Source organism: Chinchilla lanigera, unplaced genomic scaffold (genome assembly GCF_000276665.1).
Source record: "Chinchilla lanigera isolate Chin_1 unplaced genomic scaffold, ChiLan1.0 scaffold00010, whole genome shotgun sequence".
NCBI lineage: Eukaryota > Metazoa > Chordata > Mammalia > Rodentia > Chinchillidae > Chinchilla > Chinchilla lanigera.
In genome coordinates, this window is record NW_004955411.1 from 34,999,909 (window position 1) to 35,021,490 (window position 21,582).

General features: G+C 38.4%; 2 protein-coding genes across 6 annotated transcripts in view; one reads left to right on the forward strand and one right to left on the reverse strand.

Moving 5' to 3' along the window:
• Cdc40 (cell division cycle 40) overlaps positions 1–7,669 on the forward strand; it is a 40,781-nt gene extending 33,112 nt beyond the window's left edge. The window contains exons 13-15 of the mRNA XM_005377882.2: positions 3,953–4,029; positions 5,639–5,783; positions 6,859–7,669. Coding sequence (XP_005377939.1) covers positions 3,953–4,029; positions 5,639–5,783; positions 6,859–7,036 — 400 coding nt within the window. The 3' untranslated portion in view covers positions 7,037–7,669. The remainder of the gene's footprint in view (positions 1–3,952; positions 4,030–5,638; positions 5,784–6,858) is intronic.
• Positions 7,670–10,001: 2,332 nt separating this feature from the next.
• Mettl24 (methyltransferase like 24) overlaps positions 10,002–21,582 on the reverse strand; it is a 104,801-nt gene continuing 93,220 nt past the window's right edge. For 4 of the 5 annotated variants that reach the window (XM_013510826.1, XM_013510827.1, XM_013510829.1 and 1 more), the window contains one exon: positions 10,002–15,849. In XM_013510826.1, coding sequence (XP_013366280.1) covers positions 15,535–15,849 — 315 coding nt within the window. In that variant the 3' untranslated portion in view covers positions 10,002–15,534. The remainder of the gene's footprint in view (positions 15,850–21,582) is intronic. The other variant, XR_001232829.1, reaches the window with a different exon arrangement.

The window sequence follows — 21,582 nt, forward strand, 5'->3', positions numbered from 1 at the left end:
GTGCCACATCCATTCAAGAAAGTGGATAAAGACACAGCTTAATGTTTATTTGACAGAAATTGGCATAAACATTTGAGTCAATTCAGGACATTGGGGTAGCCATGACAGTGCAACTAGAGACACTCATGAAAGAGAACTTCCACAACTGCTTCAGAAAGTGGCAAAAACGATGGGATAGTATATTTAAGTGAGGAGGGTGGTCATGGGGGGGAAATCAATGACAGTGTGTCTTACTGTAATAAATTTTTTAGCTTAAACATTTACCAAACCAAAGTGTGATCAAACATTTGATCATACTTTGTGTAGTATCATCCTAAAGATTTACAGTTTGAGAACTGCCTTATAACTGAAACCTTTCTTGTTTCAAAATGTTTTCATACAGAGACCCTGATATGAAAAATATGTTTTATATAAACCGTCTTAGATGATTTGCACAGTATTTTCTTAAACATATGTATACATGTTTTGTTTTATATATATTAACAGTTTGATTATACTCAAACATACAGCTGTTTTTACCTTCAGATGGTATTTTAGCTCCATTTTAAAATGTAGAATCATGTAAAGTAAGTTGGTATTTAAATTACGTACCAGTTATAGAGATTAAGAATGCTTGCATTTTCTAAAGTAGAACATTGATGGGGCTGGGGATTTAGCTCAGTGGCAAAAGCGCCTGCCTGGCAAGCGCAAGGTCGTGAGTTCAGTTCCCGGTACCGGAGAAAAAAAAACAAAAAAACAAAATAAAGTAGAACATTGGCCAGCAAAATGCTTTAAAGCAAAATGCCTTTCTCAGGTCTTGGTACTCCTAAAAGGTCATAATACTGTTTTGTTACAAATCATGATACCCTTTAGATTTCCCTGTACCCTTATTGTTAGAAGTCATCCCTATTATATCAGTGTTTACTAGAGACATAGATATAGCACAAGATACACACATGTACCAGAATCTACAAGATTGGCTTGCAGTGCTTACCCACGGAGTGAGGTGTGGGAGAGCACAGAGGGTGTCTGCACGCTGGAGACCGAAGATCCTGTCAAAGGCCTGGAGCTCATTGCAGGGCCCCGTGTGAGTCCGCGTCAAAGCGCCCATGGGTCTGTGATGGAAAGGTGAAGAGTCCTTGCTTTAAGGCTGAAGGATCTGCACTGGAAGCTGAAGAGTCTGTGCTGGACCAGAGGATGACATCCATGGTGAAGGTGAAGACTGGAGCTCCTCCAAAGAAACAGAAGACAATCTGTCCTTCTTCATTTCCCTTTTATACCATCCAGGAGACAAGCTGCCCTCGAGTGGGTCTTCCCACTGGGATGTGGGATGGCTGAGCCAATTTAGTTGCGCCTCTCTTACTCAAGTTGATGCACTCAGTCAACCATCACAGCTGTTGCAATCACTAATGACATTACATTTCTGAAGTGCTTTATATTTGCCAATATATGCTGAGCATTTTTACATGAACTGTTTGCTTACTGTGCAAAAGTTTTATGAGTTATTCTCATTTTTTATATAAGGGTACTAAATAGATTTAAGTAATTTGTCTAAGATTATACATTCACAAAAGGGTCAGAATTCAAACTCAGGTCAAGTGATTCCAAAACTTGAGTTCTTGACTGTTGCTGGATACTTAGGTGAGTGAGGGCACTGGAAAGGTAACTTCTATCTGGTTTGATTAGTGAAAAAGCAATAAATGTAAGGATCAGTTTTTCTACAAAGGGAAGTAGGAAGGAGAACCATCTCAGTATCTCCCAAAATACAAGTGATCCTGGCAGCTTGTGTAGAGGGGAGGCCCTAACCACCTCAAAGTGAAAGCTGACCCTCCTGCAGGAAAATTATCAGCACAGGGGCCTCCAGATGAATGGTGTTTACCAAACTTACATGCTCTGTACCTACTTTGACTGGCAGTGATCTAAGAAAACAAACCTAAGGAAACTTGGCTTTCTTAAACAGATTGTACAGTACAAACTAAGACAATTGTGTAGTTTTGAAGGAGAGTTGGAGGTTATATTAGATATTCAGCAACTGTGGTATTTTAATTGCTAAATGCATGAAATGTAGACATGTTTTCTCCCAAAGATAATTTTTTTAGTAAAATAATATTATAATGAAATTTTACACAGGCTGATAAATATTACTGTTTTTTTTTTCATTTTAAAACAGCATACACCTTTGTTAATTTCTTTTATGATTTCATTTCTATTGTTTCTAGTTTATTACATTGAATTACAATATCTAATTAGAATATAGTGTTGTTTATTAAACTACTATATGCCTAACAGACATTTTTACTAGAAAAAATGAAATCCATGGGATAATTCAGACTCAGTTCTTGTTCTAGAGCTTGTTATACCAAGATTCCTTCAAGTAAGGGTTCATGTGAATTTTTGTTCATGTTTAGTACAACATTGATTACTATGAACCTGCACTGTGGTTAATTTAAAAAATGCTCTTGTGTTTCATTCCATATTATAAAAATATTAGCCCACTAACAATACATATGAAGAGCAAAAAACATGAAGCTTTTTTACATTGAAGCTTTTTTTAGTAGATTTGGGTCATTGTGAATGTCGGTTCTTACTGCTGTTTTAGAGCGTAAAGGGTTGGTGATCTGACAAATGTTGTTATTTCTCTGGTTATATGTGAAATGATTTTCTTCTAACCAAGACCTTGATAGAAGTTTTATCTAGTTATTTGTTCCCTCTTCTGGATGGTTGAATACATGGACAGAGAAAATTCCTGCATGAAGCAAATGATTACTGTTTTCTACTTAATGACATGATTGGAATTTGAACTATAGCTTGAAATTGAAATTGCTCCTTCATATTCCACCATTCCTCAGATTACATTTCCCACACATCCCTCTGTAAAAAACATTGCTAGTCTCAGGAGAAGCAATAAGATCAAAATTCCTTTCAGAATTACTAAATTTTTATAATGCAGAATTTAAGAATAAAAATGTGCTTCAAATTTTTGAGGGTTCTAAATTTAAGTGACTAGTTTTGCATTTTTGTTGTTTTTGTTTAATCTTTTATATTACTCACATGAGTTTGTTTGTTTTTAATGCTTTCTCTCCTGCACCACATGTTTAAATGCTTTACATGTAAACCAAAAATAGTCTAGGTACCAAGCACCTAATCTTTGTGTCCTTGGTCACTATTTCAAGATACATTAAACCCGTTAGCTGATAGATCCCTACAGCTCTGCCTGCTATCAAGGGCTTTTTAGCATTCTCAGCTGCTCACAGAGTAATGTGTTAGGGTTGATTAGCATGTAGAATAATGTTTCCCCTAGGCTTGTTCCAGTGACTTGCTTCTGCCCACTATGGTACAGTTTTTTAAGTTTTTATTAGTACATGTGGACAAATGAAATGAATAGGCACTTCGCAGAACAAGTAAAAATGATAATAAATACATAAAAATATGTTCAGCATCTCTGGCCATTAGAGAAATGCAAATGAAAACAACACTGAGAGTCCATCTTACCTCAGAAAGGGTGGCTGTCATCAAGAAATCAAATAATAACAAAGGCTGGGGTGGGCTGTGAGGAAAAAAGAATCCTTTTACATTGTTGGTGGGAATGTAAACTAATTACCACTATGGAAACGAGTATAGAGATTCCTCATAAAACTAAAAATAGAAATTCCATTTGACCCAGCTCTTGGCCTTTTAGGTGTCTTCCCAAAGAGTTGAAGACATACATGTATACCTATGTTTATGGCAGCACAACTCATAATAACTAAATCTTGAAAGTTGCCTCTATGTCCATCAACAGATGAATAGATAAAAAAAAATGGTATTTACACACAGTGGAGTACTATACCGTAAAGAAAGATGAACTTGAGTCATTGAGTAAGTGTATGATTTTAAGAGCTTTTATTTAAATACTGTTCTTTGCTTCAGAGATAATTCTTCTAAAAGTCCTTTCTAAGATTACTTGTTCTGATGTACTATTTTAAATTTTTAGGGATATCCCTGTGGATTTCAAGTATATAGCCGAACCTAGTATGCACTCAATGCCTGCAGTGACTTTGTCTCCAAATGGTGAGTTGGTACATGGAATGTGTTCTTAATGAGCTTCTAAGACTTGTTGTAATTGTTACACTCATTAAAAACTGTGGTCATCCCCCTTTATGAAGGGTTGCACACTGCCATACTTACAGCGGAAATCTACTCTTTTTTTTTTTTTTTTTTTGGTACCAAGAATCAAACTCATTACCTCAGGCTTGTCAGGCAAGCGCTTAAGCTGCTGAGCTATACCCCCGGCCCCTAAATGTTCGTTTCGTTTTGCTTTTTCGGTACTGGGAATCAAATTCAGGACCTTGCACTTGCCAGGCAGGCGCTGTGCCACTGAGCTATATCCCCAGCCTACTGCCATACTTATAGAAGGAAATCTTTTTAGTTTAGAGATAATGACTGCTTTTCATATGTGAGACACCTCATCCGCTCTCATTTTGAAAAAAAAATAATGATTTACAGCTAACATTGCCTGAGCATCTAAGAATTTCATTCTGACAATCAGATATTTGTTTTTGTTTTAATAATTCTGCTTCCAACAAATCAAGTTCAATAAATCATTTAAGAAGCTTTTCCAAGGGGCTGGGAAATTTTGGTATGATTATGCGTAACGAGAATACCCTGGCAATTCACTGTAAGAGATCACAGCAAAAGTAAAAAAGATAAGTCCTTTTAGTACTGTTTCCTATTTAATAATCCACTGCCTTTTAAGTACAGTTTTCTTGTGCTGCAGACATACTGACAGTATACCAATATAATTAGAGCTCTTCATAGGGCATTAAAGGAGAGGATCTGTGGTTTGGGGAACATCATCTGTGTACCTACCGTTAACACCCAGAGCGACCATATGTGTCAAACAGTGATGAGGTAGCAAGGAAGAGCTTGATTCTCCACCTGGGCATCTGCACAGGCAGACTGGAGACAGTTATCAAATGCCCATCATTCTTAAGAGCAGCCAAACGGAATCCTGCTTGGATAAGTACTGTGTTGCATCCTCTTGTCACTGGAATGTACATTTCATGAAATTTTATTAAACTCCTGTTTCAGATATTGTGCCTGTCTTGGATAAAGCCTTTTACTTGCTCAGACAGAGTTAACGAGTATGTGGAATACAAGTAAATACTGCAGTCTAGGGGCTTTGATGTATTCTGGGTAGATAAAAGCAACACGCCCTTTCAAAAACAATTACTATAATTCATTAATCATATCTTTTTTTGGTTCACTTTTATTTGATAATCCTATGTTTTCTCACCAGAGTTAGTCTTTATTTCAGTCACCACAGATAGGGGTCTTTCTTCCCATAGTTCTGTTGACTAAACTTACTACAAATTAATTTTACCTCCCAACCTTTTAGTTCTCTTAACACTAAACTTGGGATTTGTGTATTTTTTTAAAGAAAGAAGTTTTTATACAAAGAGTGCTCACTGAGAATAGGGTTACAAGGGTAGAATCCATTGCCCTATATAAAAGAAGTCTTGCCAGTCACATTGTTTGTAACACTTCACAGGCAGCATATTAAATTTACTTCCTAGTATTAGAAGGTATTTGGAAGCAAAAGAATAATGACAGTGAACATACTTAAAATAGTTTTTTTAATTTTTCAGTCTCTCTCACGTCTCCTTTATTGAATGTACAGGTAAATGGCTAGCATGCCAATCAATGGATAACCAAATCTTAATTTTTGGAGCACAGAACAGATTCAGACTGAATAAGAAAAAAATTTTTAAGGGCCATATGGTAGCCGGCTATGCTTGTCAAGTGGACTTTTCACCAGACATGAGGTAAGTTTAAATCTTCTGATCTGTTCTCATATTCAGATATGACAACAGGATAGAAGTTATTGTTGTACAAATAACACTTTACAAGTCACTTTCACATATATAATTATATGAAAATTGCATAGTATGTCAAAATGCCAGTAAAAGCAAGAACAAGTTATAAAAATTACATTTTGCTTTCCTTTAGGTTTTTACTCCAACATATCTCCTCTTGTTAGTTAGGTCTGTGCCCTTTATCAGCTGGTAAATCCCTGTCCATATCACCGATGCCTTAGTTTCTCTTTTCTCAGCAAGGCTAGGAGTACTGTGATCACTCCAGTGCTATGATTGAATAAATACTAGAAGACTTAATTTCATATCACAGTATTGACAGTTAATGATTTTACTACAGCTTGTTTATGTTGAAAACTGAAATCTACCTTTTGAATATTTCTAGGTCACACTGTATTTGTGAGGTATATAGTCTTGCTAAAAATAGAATCCTTTCATTCCCCCATTCTTAGTTAAAATATATAAGTAGAAGAAATCAGAAATCCCTATAAATTTGTATGTTTAGCCTGGCAACTGGACCTTACACTCCTATTCTGATTCAGACATAGATGTATTCAAAGAATAATTATGAAGGTACAGGTCACCACAGTAAAATGTGTCCCACTGGCTGTATTAAAATTGATTCAGGGACACTCTATGACTGTTCAGAGACTGATTGGGAGACATTTATTGTGGCCCCTGGGATTCCAGTCTTCCCAATTAACAATAATTTTCTAAGATACATAGTTCATTGGTAAGTTATTTTGTAGAAGCTCATATTATAAACTATTTCATGTTCTACCTTATTATTTTGAGTGTTGTATACACTCATTCATTTCTTTTATGTTAAAGTGAAGAGAAAACCTGTCACTGTTCTTTTTTTTTTTTTTTGGTTTTTCTCCGGTACCGGGAACCGAACTCACGACCTTGCGCTTGCCAGGCAGGCGCTTTTGCCGCTGAGCTAAATCCCCAGGCCCCCTGTCACTGTTCTTGATCCACTTTATCATTTAGCAGTGCTTTGAATAATTTACTTTCTTTCTTTTGGCAGCTATGTGATTTCAGGAGATGGAAATGGAAAATTAAACATTTGGGACTGGAAGACCACAAAACTCTATAGTCGATTTAAAGCTCATGACAAAGTGTGTATAGGTGCAGTGTGGCACCCTCATGAAACATCTAAGGTCATCACATGTGGCTGGGATGGTCTCATTAAATTGTGGGATTAATGAGTTTAGTCCTTAAACTTTCTAGGATCATTTTTGATCCAATGTCATATTTAACTATATTTAATTATTAAATGTGTTGAATGACAATTTGATTTATAGATAATGTTTTCCTTATATGGCCTTATGAAGTTGGCTGATTGTTTGAAAAAAAGCTTTGTAAATTTGCCTCCTATAATGTCACTGGCAATTTCATTTTGCTCTTTCTGGATGTTATTTATACAATGAATAACCATTGACTTTCTATTTGATAAGTAGTTATTGTTGGCAGGCAGTTTAGACTTAATCCCTATGCATTACCAAAAGATTCTTTTTTTGGTTTCAAGAAAGAATCACTACTAGATTCAGGATCCTCTAGGAAATAATGTAATTAATGACGCAGGAAGGTACGCTGTACTTACCTACCTGTTCAGTCGGGAGGGCAATAAAGAACAAAGATGATGTAATCTAATGCATATTTGAAAGCATAGAACCACCTACAGTTCCTGTTCCCATTACATTCAGTGGGTCGAGATCTAAATCTTTGGCTTTCATGAGTTCCACTCTTTTTTATGACATGTGTTGTATATTTTTATTTGCAAATCAGTAACCTTTACTACACCATTCCTCTAATCATTAAACAACATAAAATAAAAATCAGTCCAAAGTTCTTTCCTTAACTTCCTTCCTGGTCAGTATACACAGGCCCTACATATTTAAGCAGAGAATTACATTACTTTTGAAGATGGAACTCAAGAGAATGAGCCAGGGCTTTGCATTATGTTTATGCTCACTGTCAGCGAGGACCTGGCTACACGAGAAGAAAGCGGCGTCCCGGGTCATCGCTTCAGCAGTGTTGCTCCCACAGCCCTCCTCATAGAAGACAGGGTATGAAAGCATCGTCCAAAGTGCCAACTTACAATTTCTTTGAACTCATGTTTTTAAAGTTACACTGGTTTTGAGTACAAACACATACAGCAGAATTTTTAAGATTAGAAAAAAAGTATTTCTTTCCAAATCTGGAAAAAATTGATACAAGATGAGTAGGGTTTCCCAATTTGGAAAGCAGTGACTCTGATTTTTAAAAAACACATTAAAAGTTTCATATTATAAAATCAAGATGGCCTCTTGATTATAGTAGCTCATAGCACTTCAGTTTGACAAGTTACTTCTCCTGTTTTATGAACTCTTACTAGTGTTTGAATGTGGTTGAAATATATCAGTACCCTGCTACAAAACAACTGGTTGAGAGTTGCTCAGAGTGCTAACTTGGGAAGCAAAATTATGTTGAACATTGGTCATCTCTGAGCATTAAGCCCCACGCCTTGTTCTATCACAGGAGTGCATGCTCCTTGTCTTCAGAAAGCTTCCATTTTTAAGTTATAATTTAAATCCTGGTCAAACAAGCACAGTGGCACACGCCTTATTTTCCCAGCATTCTGGGGAGCAGAGACAGGAGGATCACAAATTTGAGCCAGCCTGGGCAACTTAGCAAAATCTGTAGAAAGGCTGGGGACATAGTTCACTGCTACTGCCCTGGGTTTCATCCCCAGTACTACAGAAAGGGAAGTGGAAGAGTTGATAAATATGACCATGTCCCGCTCCACATATAAATAAATTTTAAAGAAAACAAAAGCAGGAAATAAAAATAGAGGTGTACTTTTTGACACACATGCATCCAAAGAAATAGAAGCATGCTGCCTAGCTGCTGCCATTTCTTTGTATCGATAGCCAGGAAGTGTGGCAGCTAAGAGGAAAAACTTAAGGCCTTTCTTCAGTTCTAACCACTAGCTTAACAAATGTGAACTATTAAAATGTGGTGGGACAAAAAGAATCATACATCTAAACTGTTGTTTACCAGTATTGTTTATGTCGCAAGTCATAATTTCTAAATCTGGATTTATTTGTGTTTTTGACTGTTTCTAAACTAAGTATCTGTATATAAAAGTTTTCTCTTTTAAATATCCTATTTTTGAATAAAGCATTTTTTGTAGAAAGCATTGACATGTTTATCATTAATTTCCCTTTAAGTCTTAAATATATTGACACACCACACACTAAGCCATTTGTAGACTTAAATGGGTCATATGGAAACAAGTGAAGTTTTAGAGGTGGGTGTGGTATATTTCATATATTAATGGGGTTATTCTGATTAAATGATAAAGTACAAGGCAGTACATGCAGGGCATTTAGCGGTATACTGAGTCACGGTTACACCCCATTTTAGAGTACACAAATGAGCACAGCTTTCCCCAGCATAAATGTTCTCAAGATCTTAACTGCTGCTGGTTTTCAGTAGTGACCATGCGGTTCCTCTTCCTGACCGCAGCCTTTTCGTCAAAGTTAGAATGAAAGTGATGCTTTAGTGAAAAATTTATTTGAATGAATAGTTAAATATTGAAGCACAGTTGAAAATATTTTGTGCTAACTAAGGAGCCAGTTTTAAAGACTAGGGAGAAACATCAATTTCTAAGTAGAAACATATAGAGCGGTTCTTGAGGACAGTGTTTATACACTGCCTACAAGAGAAATACTGAGCACTTAGATGACAGTTGTAAGAATCATAGCACCAGCAACGCACAGAGGCTTCTAGAAGGTCAGCGTGGACTGAACCTGGCCTCAGTATCACCTCAGGATTATGTAGAATCATAATACCAAGATGTGGGATTCAGAATAATACAGGGAATCATATGGGGAGCGTAATGAACTCAGACATGGGGAAAGGAGTGTAAGTGGCATCCGGGTCACAGGATCCATTAGCAATCTTAAGTGTGGATCTCCATATAAGACCTGGGCGATACTGACACCAGGTGCGTGTTTTTCACATTTGACATCTCTGAATAGGACTATGGTGAAAATCACTGATGTGTCACAGTTTAATGGGCAGCATTCATTCTTAGTGGATTATAAAATGATTGAAATACAGACTACGCAAGGTGAGCACCAAGAAGAAAAGATCAATGGAAAAATGGCTGCTGTAGCATTTGGCTCAAAATTCATGTTATAAAATGTTTATTTGATCAGTGGGTAAATAAACAATGAACTAACAAAAGATGAAAATATAGGTATATAAATGTAGGTACACACATACATGGCCGACATAGAGATTGCTGCTTCTGTTAGGTAGTGTAAGGGAAACGCAGCTACTCAGATAATGCTGGTTTCATCCTTCGGCAAAACAAAACCTGTACCAGAAAGACATTCTCCTGATCCCTTCCATCACTTCCTCTGTGGTTCTTTCCCACACGGAAACTTCCTTGACTCATACTTCAGTCTTGGGAATATGCAATGTCTTTTATCTTGATTTTACTTTCCCAAAATGTCCATTTTATCAAATAAACACAATGTTACTTGAGTCATTTGCATAAAAACAGCCCCTGCCCTTCAGTGTGGAAATAACCTCCTACCCGGATACAAATTGTGCCTAAATTTAACAGTAGGGGAGAATGATCCATCTAATTTCCAAAGGGGTTTCTAACGCTGGAGAAAAGTTCAGTAGTAAATGATGATGAAATAATTCTAATGTAAAAAAGCTTTTTGTGCTTATCTCCAGCAAATACTTATGGAGCACCCTTCACAGGTTCCATGGTAGGCGCTGGGGCTGCTGACGCACACAGACAGACACTGTGCAAGGAGACCCATTAAGATACAGAGTGAGGACAGAGAAAATGGAGGCCACTAGGGAGGAAGAGCGGGAACTAAAGGGAGGGCAGTTGTTCCTCAGCAAATACTTTGGACATATTTATAGAAAACATACAGAAACTATCTTGCAGTACAGTAAGTCCCGAGGGATCCCAAGGGACCTCACATTGTGCAGATTTTGAGACATGAACAAGTCGTGGAAGTAGCTCACATTAGATCTGACATCAATCCTTGAGAAATCCATTGTAATCAGATACTTATTTCTTTCTATCCATACATAGTTATGATTTCTCACTAATATTATAGAGCCCACTTGGACTTTTATAAATGCCCACCCTGGAATGGATGCTGCTATGCCCCACCACACAGTGACAATTATGCAGAAGACAAAGCAGAATAGGAGCTGACACAAGGCTGCATCAAGGCCTAGTGGCCCCCTCTAGTCCTGGGTATTAACCTTTAGTCGCTCTATTAATCAGCTGTGCACTAACCTTTAATTGCTCTGTCAGGAAGGTCTAGGCATCTTACGGGAGGGGTTACAGGGGAAGAGGACCCCATGGGTCACTTAGGACCACAGCCACTTGCAAACACTATAGCACTACAGTAAGTCCTGAACTTAGTCCATTCCTGGAGAATGTTTGTAAATTGGATTTGTTCAAAAGTCCAACAAAGTGAGTCTTACATACATTTGACACAGATACACAATGTGTATTGCTTTGTGCTTCCTAGCATCCCCTCCACATCACCACTGCTTTTCCTCCTGCTCCCGGACACCCTGGGCTCTGACTGAGCGCTGTACTCCTGCACACTATTGCACTGTACAGTGAGCACACAGCAGCACAACTGTGACAACATCCAGCAGACCCATGAGCTACTTCCACGACTTGTTCATGTCTCAAATTCTGCACAATGTGAGGTCCCTTGGGATCCCTCGGGACTTACTGTACTGCAAGATGGTATCTGTATGTTTTCTATAAATATGTCCAAAGTATTTCATGGAATGTACTTTTTTCAAATTAAATCAAAATTACATATTCTTATCACATATAAGAATGTTATCTGAAAAAAATTATCTGAGTGTATATGTAAGTATGTGGAATGATTAAATCAAGATAACATCCATTACTTCACATGCTTAGCATTTTTAGGGGGTAAGAGCATTTAAAATCTTTCAGCAAATTTTGAGTACACAGTTCATTGTCATTAATTACAATCCTGTTATTCAACAGATCTACTGGTACCTATTATTTGAATAACAGTCCAGTGTACACTGGGCTTCTCTATTGAAGCAGTCCAGCTTAGAATTCAAACTTGGACCCCACCCAAAAAAATCCCTTGCTTCAATTTTACAGTACAAAACTAAATACTAAGAAAATGTTAGTTACACTCATTGTATATGAGACTATAAAGCTACTGGTTTTAGACAGCGTTAGTTTTAAAACGTTAAGGACTGGCATTTTCCCATATAATTCTAAACATAAAGTGTGCTGACATTAACCCTGTACAGTTTAATTTTTAGGGACAGAGATGATAAAATTATTCAAAAAAATATAATCTTTAGGCAGTTTAAAAAATATTGAATCTCGGTTATGAGTTCATAGAACTAAAACTCATCTCTTTAATGTAAGTAAAAGAAAGATATTTTGGCATCAGGTAAAATTTACAAACTATCAGCAATTGGCTAGTACAAAAAGAATTGTTATTACTTAAAAAGCAAGCATAAATTTATCTCCAGCAGTAAAGAACAATTATATTAACTGAGCTTGAGGGTGCCATTTTATTATGATGTAGAAAAACACATTTAAATGAGGCCTTTATTTTAAAACTGGCCAAACTATGAGCCTGGCTTGCCGGTTTAATCCAAACTGTAAAGTCCAACATTTATAATTAAGAAATTCAAATCTTGGACAGTATTTACTGTAAGATTTTACAACCAAGGCAGAAAAGCTTACATGAACAACACTATATATTCATGAGTTTACTTTTATCCCTGATATAAGTATTGGTGGACCTTCAGTTTGTTCATTTTTGCTAAGGTAGTTTTTCCCCCTCTACACTAATAAGGAGGCAAATCAAGTGACCTTCTGATGCAGCATATCATGCTTGGTAATGTTTATGAGGCTGTGTGGTGGTGGGATCCCAGCACAGTCCTTGTGGGACCCGACAGATTGAAGCATGGATTCCTATTCCACAGGGCCTAGTTGAATATTTTGAATAAACTGTGTAACTTCTCAGACTTTCTCTACCCGTACAGTTGGAAACATTACACCTCTTTGTTGGATTATTGAATTAGGAACGATTTATGCAAAGCACCTGGCATATTGTAAATAGTAAACCTTGTGTTTGCTTTTTTGTTGTATTCCGTTTATGCTCATTTTGTGGTGGTTCTGGGGGTGATGGCTACTGCTTTGTCCGTTCCTCCACAGAGGATCTTGTATTTGCCTGTCCTTTACCTGCAAATACCAGCACTACAGCAGCTTGGCCCTCCTCCCACAGCCCACATCAGTACTTCCCCCAGTGGATAGTTTTGCCCTCCCGGGCACATTTGGCACTGTCCGCCGGCATCTGGTTGTCACAGCTTGAGGGGTGAGGCTGTGGCTCCTGCCAGCCAGTGGGTGGAGGCCAGTGACACTGCTGATCATCTTATAACACCCTCTACCCCGTCAAAGAATTGTCCAGTCCCCATTAGCAGTAGTGCTACGGTTAAGAAACTCTGGTCTCCCTGGTAAACACAATCAATTCTAGAGGCAGGGAAACCCTAGCAACCACTAGTTTATCATCATAAATTTCAAACTGCCCATGAAGGGAATAAGCATACATAAAAATGGCCAACTATTGAACAGTCTGCCTGGTAGGTGGGTAAGGGTGGGTGTGTTTGTGATTTATTCTTCTTAACAGTACATCCGTTCTTGCTTTGGATATATATAGTGTGAAGAAGTTAATGTTCTGTACAACCAATCTGGATTAATTAGCTAACTTCTTTTATACATAGGAGCTTCCAGGAATGCCATAAATCTTCCACTCTGTGAATTAAAAATCTTAATACCAGTATGGACATATCTAAAAGTTGATCAGACTACACACTTAAGACTAGTACACTCCACACTTCGGTGAATATTTACCATATAGTGTATAAATTTTTTATGAAAAAAATCTATAGTGTAATCCAAACAGAACTGGACTACAGTTAGCTTTGATTTGAAGATGACGTCATACAAACTAAGAGTACAAACTATTTCTGAGATTTCATGGGTGCTTCTGCACATTTAAAATCCCTGTCAGTGATGGAACATTTTAGAGACCGAGGGCCCAAACTGCAACCCAAAACCCACATATTTATCATCAAGTGCCAGCACTGCAATTAAATCTGAATACTCTGCTGCTGGGGCAATGCCGAGTGCCTTGGCTCACACGGGCCCCAGGTTCACCACTGGCCTACTCACACTGAAGAGTGAACTGCCATTTCTAACCACACTTACGCAAGCTGGCCCTCTCAACCCAACATCCTTTATTTGTGCTTTATGAATTTCAAAATAAAAACCTCATATTTTTAAAAATTCACAACTAATTCAGGAATTCTGTTCTCTTTTGAACTCAAGTTAATGCGATCATCCTATTCTAATATATGTTGGTTTGGTTTCTTATTTGAAGAATAGTGTTTTTTAAACCATTACAAGAACCAAAAAGCCAACACAGGGAATGTCTATGGAATGTGTAAGAAAAAGAAAAAAACGAACAAGACTGGGAGATGGGATAAAGCACCCAATTTCTATTCCCTCCCAAAAATTATTTGAACAATGTACCTAGTTTTCACAGTGTCAGGATTAAAAAAAAATGCCAGAAATATACTTAATTAATTTGTCTTATTTTACACTCATTAACTTGTTCAAAACAATTTTTTGTAAAGCATTCATAGGCACATGCCTAGTCCTATCAACAGGAATGACAGAAACCTTTTGAGTCATTGAGAACCTGCATGATCTGCTTAATTTTTTTTTAAATACACAAAAAGGATTTGAAGCACCGAAACACTGGGGCAGGGGCTTCGATATTTCCAGGACATAGTCTTACAAATGATGCCAACTGGCAGAAAGGAAAAACATACTTAGAGCTTGAGATAGTGTATTTAAAAGAAAAGATTTGACAGCATAAGCAGGTCTGTGGCAGGGAATTCATCTTTGAAAGCAGAAGAGGCAGAGGAGGCTTTGATTTTTAAGTAATAAAGGAGACTTAAGGCTACACATGAAAAGATTCTTGAATTGAAGCTGTTGATAGTCTTGTTTTTTTAAAAAACTCAGGTCAGAATTTGGTATGTCTGAATTCCCAGGAGCCAGAATCAGTCGTTCTTATAAAGTCACAGTGTGGCTTCCGCCAAGGCTGAGAAGGAATTTCGATATCCACGAGGTTCGCTGACTAGGTAGAGAAGCAAAACCTTGAAAGAGATGACCTGAAGGGAGATGAAACACCCAGTTTGAAATGGACAATGAACTTCAGAATATCGACTTAGTAAAAATGGAAAACTTGTATAATTTTAGTGTTTGTAAATTCATGGACTCTAGGCACACAATGAATTTTAGAGAAACCTGGATGAACTGAAGGTTTAGCTCCAAATGAAGGTGAAGGAGGACAAACATTCCCACTGCTAGAGGCAAAAACACAAAGAGCCTGCATTTAGGAAATGAGGGTGACAGAGCTCATCCCTTCAACAAGTATCAACTGCCCCATCACACACAGGCGGCCGGGTACATACCTACAGGAACAATAACACAAGCCCTGCTTGAGTCAGTAATAACAGGCCAGTGAGAGGCTGGATGACCAGAGCAGTGGACATGCTCAATTCTGCACAATATTTCTTGCTGTTTTTGAGGAAGTCCTATGTCCTATTTCCATCTTGTATTCACCCAACTCAAAGTGTAACAGCTACTTGCATTGAAAATTTCTTTCTTCAGGAAGAGCTGAGGTTTAGATAAATCTTTATAACTGTGAAAAAGCCTGAAATCCTTCTGTTCTAGCTCTTTGAGTAGACTGTACCAGAACCGTACAACACTGCTGTCACTGCCGCTGACTTCAAACCCAGGCCAGTGGAGATGAATCTCAAAGATGAGCTGTCCAATCTGCTCAAGGACATCTTCCAGAATAAGATTTTCCAAAACTTTCCATTCTGCGCTTTCCAGATCTGCCTTGAGAACATCAATCTGTAAGACAGCAATGAAATGAAATGAGAAAATTGGATAAACCACTGTTAAATGTGCCATCTTCATATGAGGAACTCATTACAGTTTGGAGCTTAAATGTTTCCCTGAAAGCTTGTACACTGAAGCTTTGTTCTCCAACATAGCAACATTCAGAGGTAGGGCCTTTAGAGTTGAATCATGGAGACCCCGGCCTCATAAATGGGTTGACTTAAGGATTCACAATCTAATGGACTATTTCAAGGTGCTGCCTAATTGGAAGAAGTAGAATCACTGGAAAAGGGATGTCCTTGAAGATTATATTTTATCCCTGGCTCCTTCCTCAGTTTTTCTTTCTCTGCTTCCTGGCTGCTGTTTAGTGAGCAGCTTGCTCTGCTATATGCTCCACACCATGATGTTCTTCCCTGCCACAGGCCTGAAAACAACACAGCCAAGTGACCATGGACTGAAGTTTCTGAAACTGTAAGCCAAAATAGATCTACCTTCCTTTAAGTTGATTTAACTCAGATATTTTGCCACAGTGGTGCAAATATGACCAACAAAGAGTTTCACAGTTCTCCCAGCGAAACAAAATCTTTTAAATTTTAAAGTTGGAGGTTGTTTTCCAGTGGCCCCCAAAGACGTGAAGTCCCTACATCATGTCATACCAAATGCTAATAATATACAGATGATGAAATGTCAGGTGGCAATCATAACAGACCTAAGACAGGATAACAGGATGGGGAACACTCCTGTGGGGAGGGACAATCCCAATACAGTGACTGTCATCATTACTATACACAAAACCAATCAGAGACTTGCTCTTTTCAATCCTTCATTTGCATGTGGGTACAACCAATCAAAGATACCAGTCCTGATCCTTCATTTACATGTAACAAGAAGTGAGTTGTCTGACAGGAGAGTTTATATGTGCCATGACACCAAGTGAGTGTTCCACAGGCCTTTCTCAATCCCCTATTTGCATAACAGAGAGATAACCCAGGAATTTGGAGCACAAAAGACCCCTTTCCCTTATCCTCAGGACCACTGTGAACCTTTTCACTGCCCCACTCATATTCCACAGAGCACAATTTTTTTCTGCATGTCTCAACCAATTCTTTGTTCAGAACACCAAGAACATAGAAAAAAAGCCCCACAGAACTCTATCTGGTAACAGACCCTCTTGGCTTCTGCCCAATAGGAAGTTGGAGTGCACGGATCATGGAGCTCCATGCCCACATCTCTCCCCACAGTTTGTACACCACTGCAGAGGACCCGGCCACGCCCTGAATGGTGGGCACGTGGAGGCACTGAAGAAGGTCACTGCCTGCAGGGACCATCTCTCAAATCTCTTTGCCCTCTAACTCCATCAAGACCCAAAGCCAAGGAGAGAATTCTCAGATATCTAAATATTACATTGTAGAAAAATTGCTATTCTTATCCAGTTGTAACCAGCACTGCAAAATGGAGCTTTAAATTTGAGATATTTTTTTCCTTTGGAGACAAGGGGCTTTTCCAAACCTCCTCAGGCCTATGGCAAAAATAGCCGTCCCTACCCCTCCACAGCCCTGATAAATGGGCAGAACATGAAGGTGCTGGCCCAGGAGGCAGGAGCCCAGTGTCCTTCCCACGGGGAAAGGGACAATGAGCTGAAGGTGGCTGGAGGAGACACAGCAAACGTGGAGAGCTGCATTATCTTTCCTTGTTTATACTCTCTGCTCCTTCCTGAAGCCCCTTACCCATCCGTGCACAGAGAGGTCATGATTTGAGGCAAATGGGCCCCTGTATCTCCTGGGAGATAGCTTTGAATAAATTTTTTTTCCTTTTTTACCAAAATAAATAGAAAATAAATAGCTTCTTTTAATTTGATCAGTAGCAAACAAATGAACCTGAGCATGTAAGTGGCCGGGAACACTATGATTTCTTTTAAAAGTATATGCCAGCATAATAGAAAAAAGTAACACAATCCCCTGTCCACTTAAAGAATATAAGTTTCTATCCAAGGTGAGAAGAAATAAAGGGGAAAATGGGATGGTAGAGAAATATTTTACAATTAATCAAACTACAAGCTCCTTCCATCTGGCTATATACAAAATTGGTTAGAATAACAGAATACTCGTTGCTTTCAGAAAGCAATGAAAATAGGGCTGAGGGTGTAGCTCAGCAACAAGAACTTAGCATGCATGAGGCCCTGGGTTAATCCCCAGCACCACACACACACACACACACACACACACACACACACACACACACAGAGTAATGAAAGCTAACCCTCACCAAACTACTTGTATGTGGCTAACATAAATCTAAGAACTTTGCAAAACCAACTTAATCACATCTCAACAATGCTACAAAGGTGACTTTGTTAGTACCCTCAACTAACACTTAGAAAAGTGGGCTCTGAGTAACCATCTTAGTTACAAAGTGGAGAGGTGGTGGTGAAATCTGAGCAGTCTGCCTACTTTATGCTATCTTTTAACCACTATACAAGCTTTTCTCCCAACAAACCACAAGAGGAAAAAATGGTAACTCAGAGTCCCAAAGAGGTTTGAGTTTGGAAAATAAAATGCTATTTGCAGAATTAATATGGGCCTGGGAGTAAAGTGTTGTCAACCTTATCACTACATTCCATCTGCAGAACACTTTTCAAGGGGGATCATTTTACTGCACAGAGGAAAGCTGACAGCATTCAGACACAATCTGGGAGGGAGTCATTGCAAAGGAGCAGAGGCTGTCGTCCCAAGAGCTGACAGCAGAACCTTAAATAGCTCTTCCATAAGATGTCAACTGGTGTCACTAATATTTTGCCCTATGAAAGGGAAAGTAGCTCCTAGTGCCTATGAAAACATTCATTGTATGACGTCAGAGTTGAGTGGAAGAGAAGAGGCATAAAATTTACATAGAACTGCTCACAGAAAGTGAGTTTTGCCTAATGTCCTGTGGCTAGGAGAAATAGCTTCACATCCTTGCCACCGATTATCATGGTCCACCAAAAAAAAAAAAAAGTATAACAGTAACCATCTCAAGAACACTGACACACTTTTGCAAGAGACTAGATGTCTGTAAACCAGTTTGTGAGGGGCCGGAAATGTAGCTCAGCGGCACAGCTCGTGCCTGGCAAGCACAAGGCCATGAGTTTGATTCCCGGTGCTGGGGGAAAAAAAAAACAAAAAATAAATAAATAAATAAATAAAATAAACACATGGAGGATATTTGTAAAAAAAACAAAAAACAAAAAAAATCCAGTTTGTGAGTCAATGATTCCAAAATCACAGGGAAAAACTAGAAAAGAAAAACCTTTCCACATGAAAACAAGCATGGGAACACACACCAGCCTAAATTAATTCTTGTGAATTGGACCCAAGGAAATTAATTCACTCTTTCTTCCATCTCCACTGCCCTGCCACTCCCCTGGCTTTGTTTCATCTTGGCAGCTTTAAGCAGAATATTCTTGGATTAAAGGTAATTAAGCTGCCAAAAGAAATATTTAATCAAAATTGCACAAAATGTTCTAATTAGAACATTTAAAATCAGCATTTGTTGTATCAATACCCATAGCCAAGAATTTCTTAAGTTCTTTACATATTTAATTTCATCCTGGTATTCTACGAGTTTGTATATGATGAACGGCATTAATAAATCAAAGTATTAAAAGGATAGGGCAAAGTTAATCAGCTTAAAAACTATCCCAGTTAGGTATAGAGGAATATACTTTATATATTTTTCTAACCATATCTTTAAAATAAACTATCAATCAAAAGTTATGAGCAACTAGGCTAAATTGTAGCAAATATATATTTTCTTTAAAAATCAAATTTTTATTCCCAAAATGCAAATCCATTCTAAAGAGCAAAAGGTATTTTACTTTTTAGCTTTTTAGTTTCTTGTTTTAAAAACATTTTTATTAGTACATGTTTATAGTACATAATGTAATATATTCATTGTAGGGAACTGATGCCTGTGCATAACACATTGCAATTCTTTTTTCCCTTCCCTCCACCCATTCTTTGGCAGTATCAGATTCATTTATTTATCTTATAAGTCCTTATAAAGTTAATTATCAAATATGCAGGTTAAACACCGGAATAATAGGCAAAAGGTATTTTCAAATATGCCAATCTAAATCAGTAAGCGAGGAGACCATGAGCTCTTTCTGCCTCCCAGCCTGAGAGCACAGACAGCCAGAATGTGGGGAACAAACACGTTTTTCTCTCCCAGCATGCCTTTTCTATTTCCTCTACTTCAGAATATCCCATTACATTACTATTTTGTAATTTCCATTTTTACCTCATAATACCTCCAATATTATTGCTATCATACAACACTGAACATTTGCAAATAAGATATGCCACTTTTCAGATTCTAAGATCAGTCTTCAACAATTATAGCACTAAAAACTGTGCCAATGATTATACTGGAATAATCAAGTGCCAACCCTGTTACAGTTTGGTTAAATTGGATTCGTATAAAGAGTTAACAAAGCATCAACTCCTTGGAAACTCTGGAGTAAGTGAGGATATTCATAGGTAGAAGGGTCTCAAAGATGATAGATGAAACAATAATTTGAAAACTATAATTTCAAAGGTGTTAAAGGAGTTTCCCTTTAAATATTATCTCCTATTCCATGTGCCTGAAATACCCAATAAATTACATTTCATAAAGCTTTTTGAGGAAAGGAGAATTTTAATTTTAACTGGATTAAGATGGGAAGCCATCCAACAGCTTCCTTATCATAGGCCACAGTTTATCCCTGGGATCACCAATCCAGATCTGCAGCGTGAGATGAAAGGGGAAGTAGGGGTGGATGTTTGAGCGAGCCTCCTGGGCCTCTCACATCAAACACCTCAGACTAGGTGCCTTGACCACCAGAAAGGTATGGAGAACCCTTCCTGGTTCTCCTTGCAGCCCAGGAAGTTTGTATTTGTAATCCCATGAAAAGTTATTGGCATTCTAGGGAGTTAATTCCAACCTACCACTGCCAGTGCAACCCACGGTGAGAACATAGACACTAAGGCATATCTGTAGTTACAGAGAGCCAAAGGGTGCTAAGTCCAGCCACAGTGAGAGCCATCCAGAACAAAGGCCTCAACCCAAGGCCAAACCCAGGTTTTATTCATTCATGAAGAAAGGAGTGGCTTGAGGATGAGTGACTGTGAGAACTGTGGGAAGTAGGTGAGTGTCATGAGCTGGGCTAGGTAGGAGGCCTGAAACCACCTCTGCAAAAGCAGAGAGGAGGATATGTAGAAAGAGTAACCTGCACAACACAACTGAGCTAGAATCTAATGTTTTGGGGTCCACGCTTCAGCTCTAATGTGTAATCTTTCAAGCCCCAGGAAGCATAGCTTCTATCCCAAGGCTTGATCCCAGCCGACAGCATGGAGCATTGGCTCATACATCCTGCCTCATCCTGGCTCACACAAGGAAAAAATGAGGGTCTGGGGGCCTGCCATCTTCAAAGACTACCATCAGCACCTCGGCTAGACCGATATGCACTGCTAAAAGCCAGTTGAAGGGATAAGGAAAGCGTCCTAGCCAGCTCTGTAAACATCAATACATGGAAATAGGGTCAGGCTCAGCCAAAAGGGAGGCAACTGCTCCTCTTTCAAAGAGAGTCGCCTAGGTGGTCCTCCACAGAGGGTACTGCTTCACAGCCGTCAAGACTAGAAGTTCAAGGTCAAACATCAGCAGGGGTGGTTTCTTCCAAGAGCTCTGAGGAACAGCCTGTTCACTCCTGTCTCCTAGCTTTCGTGCTTTGCT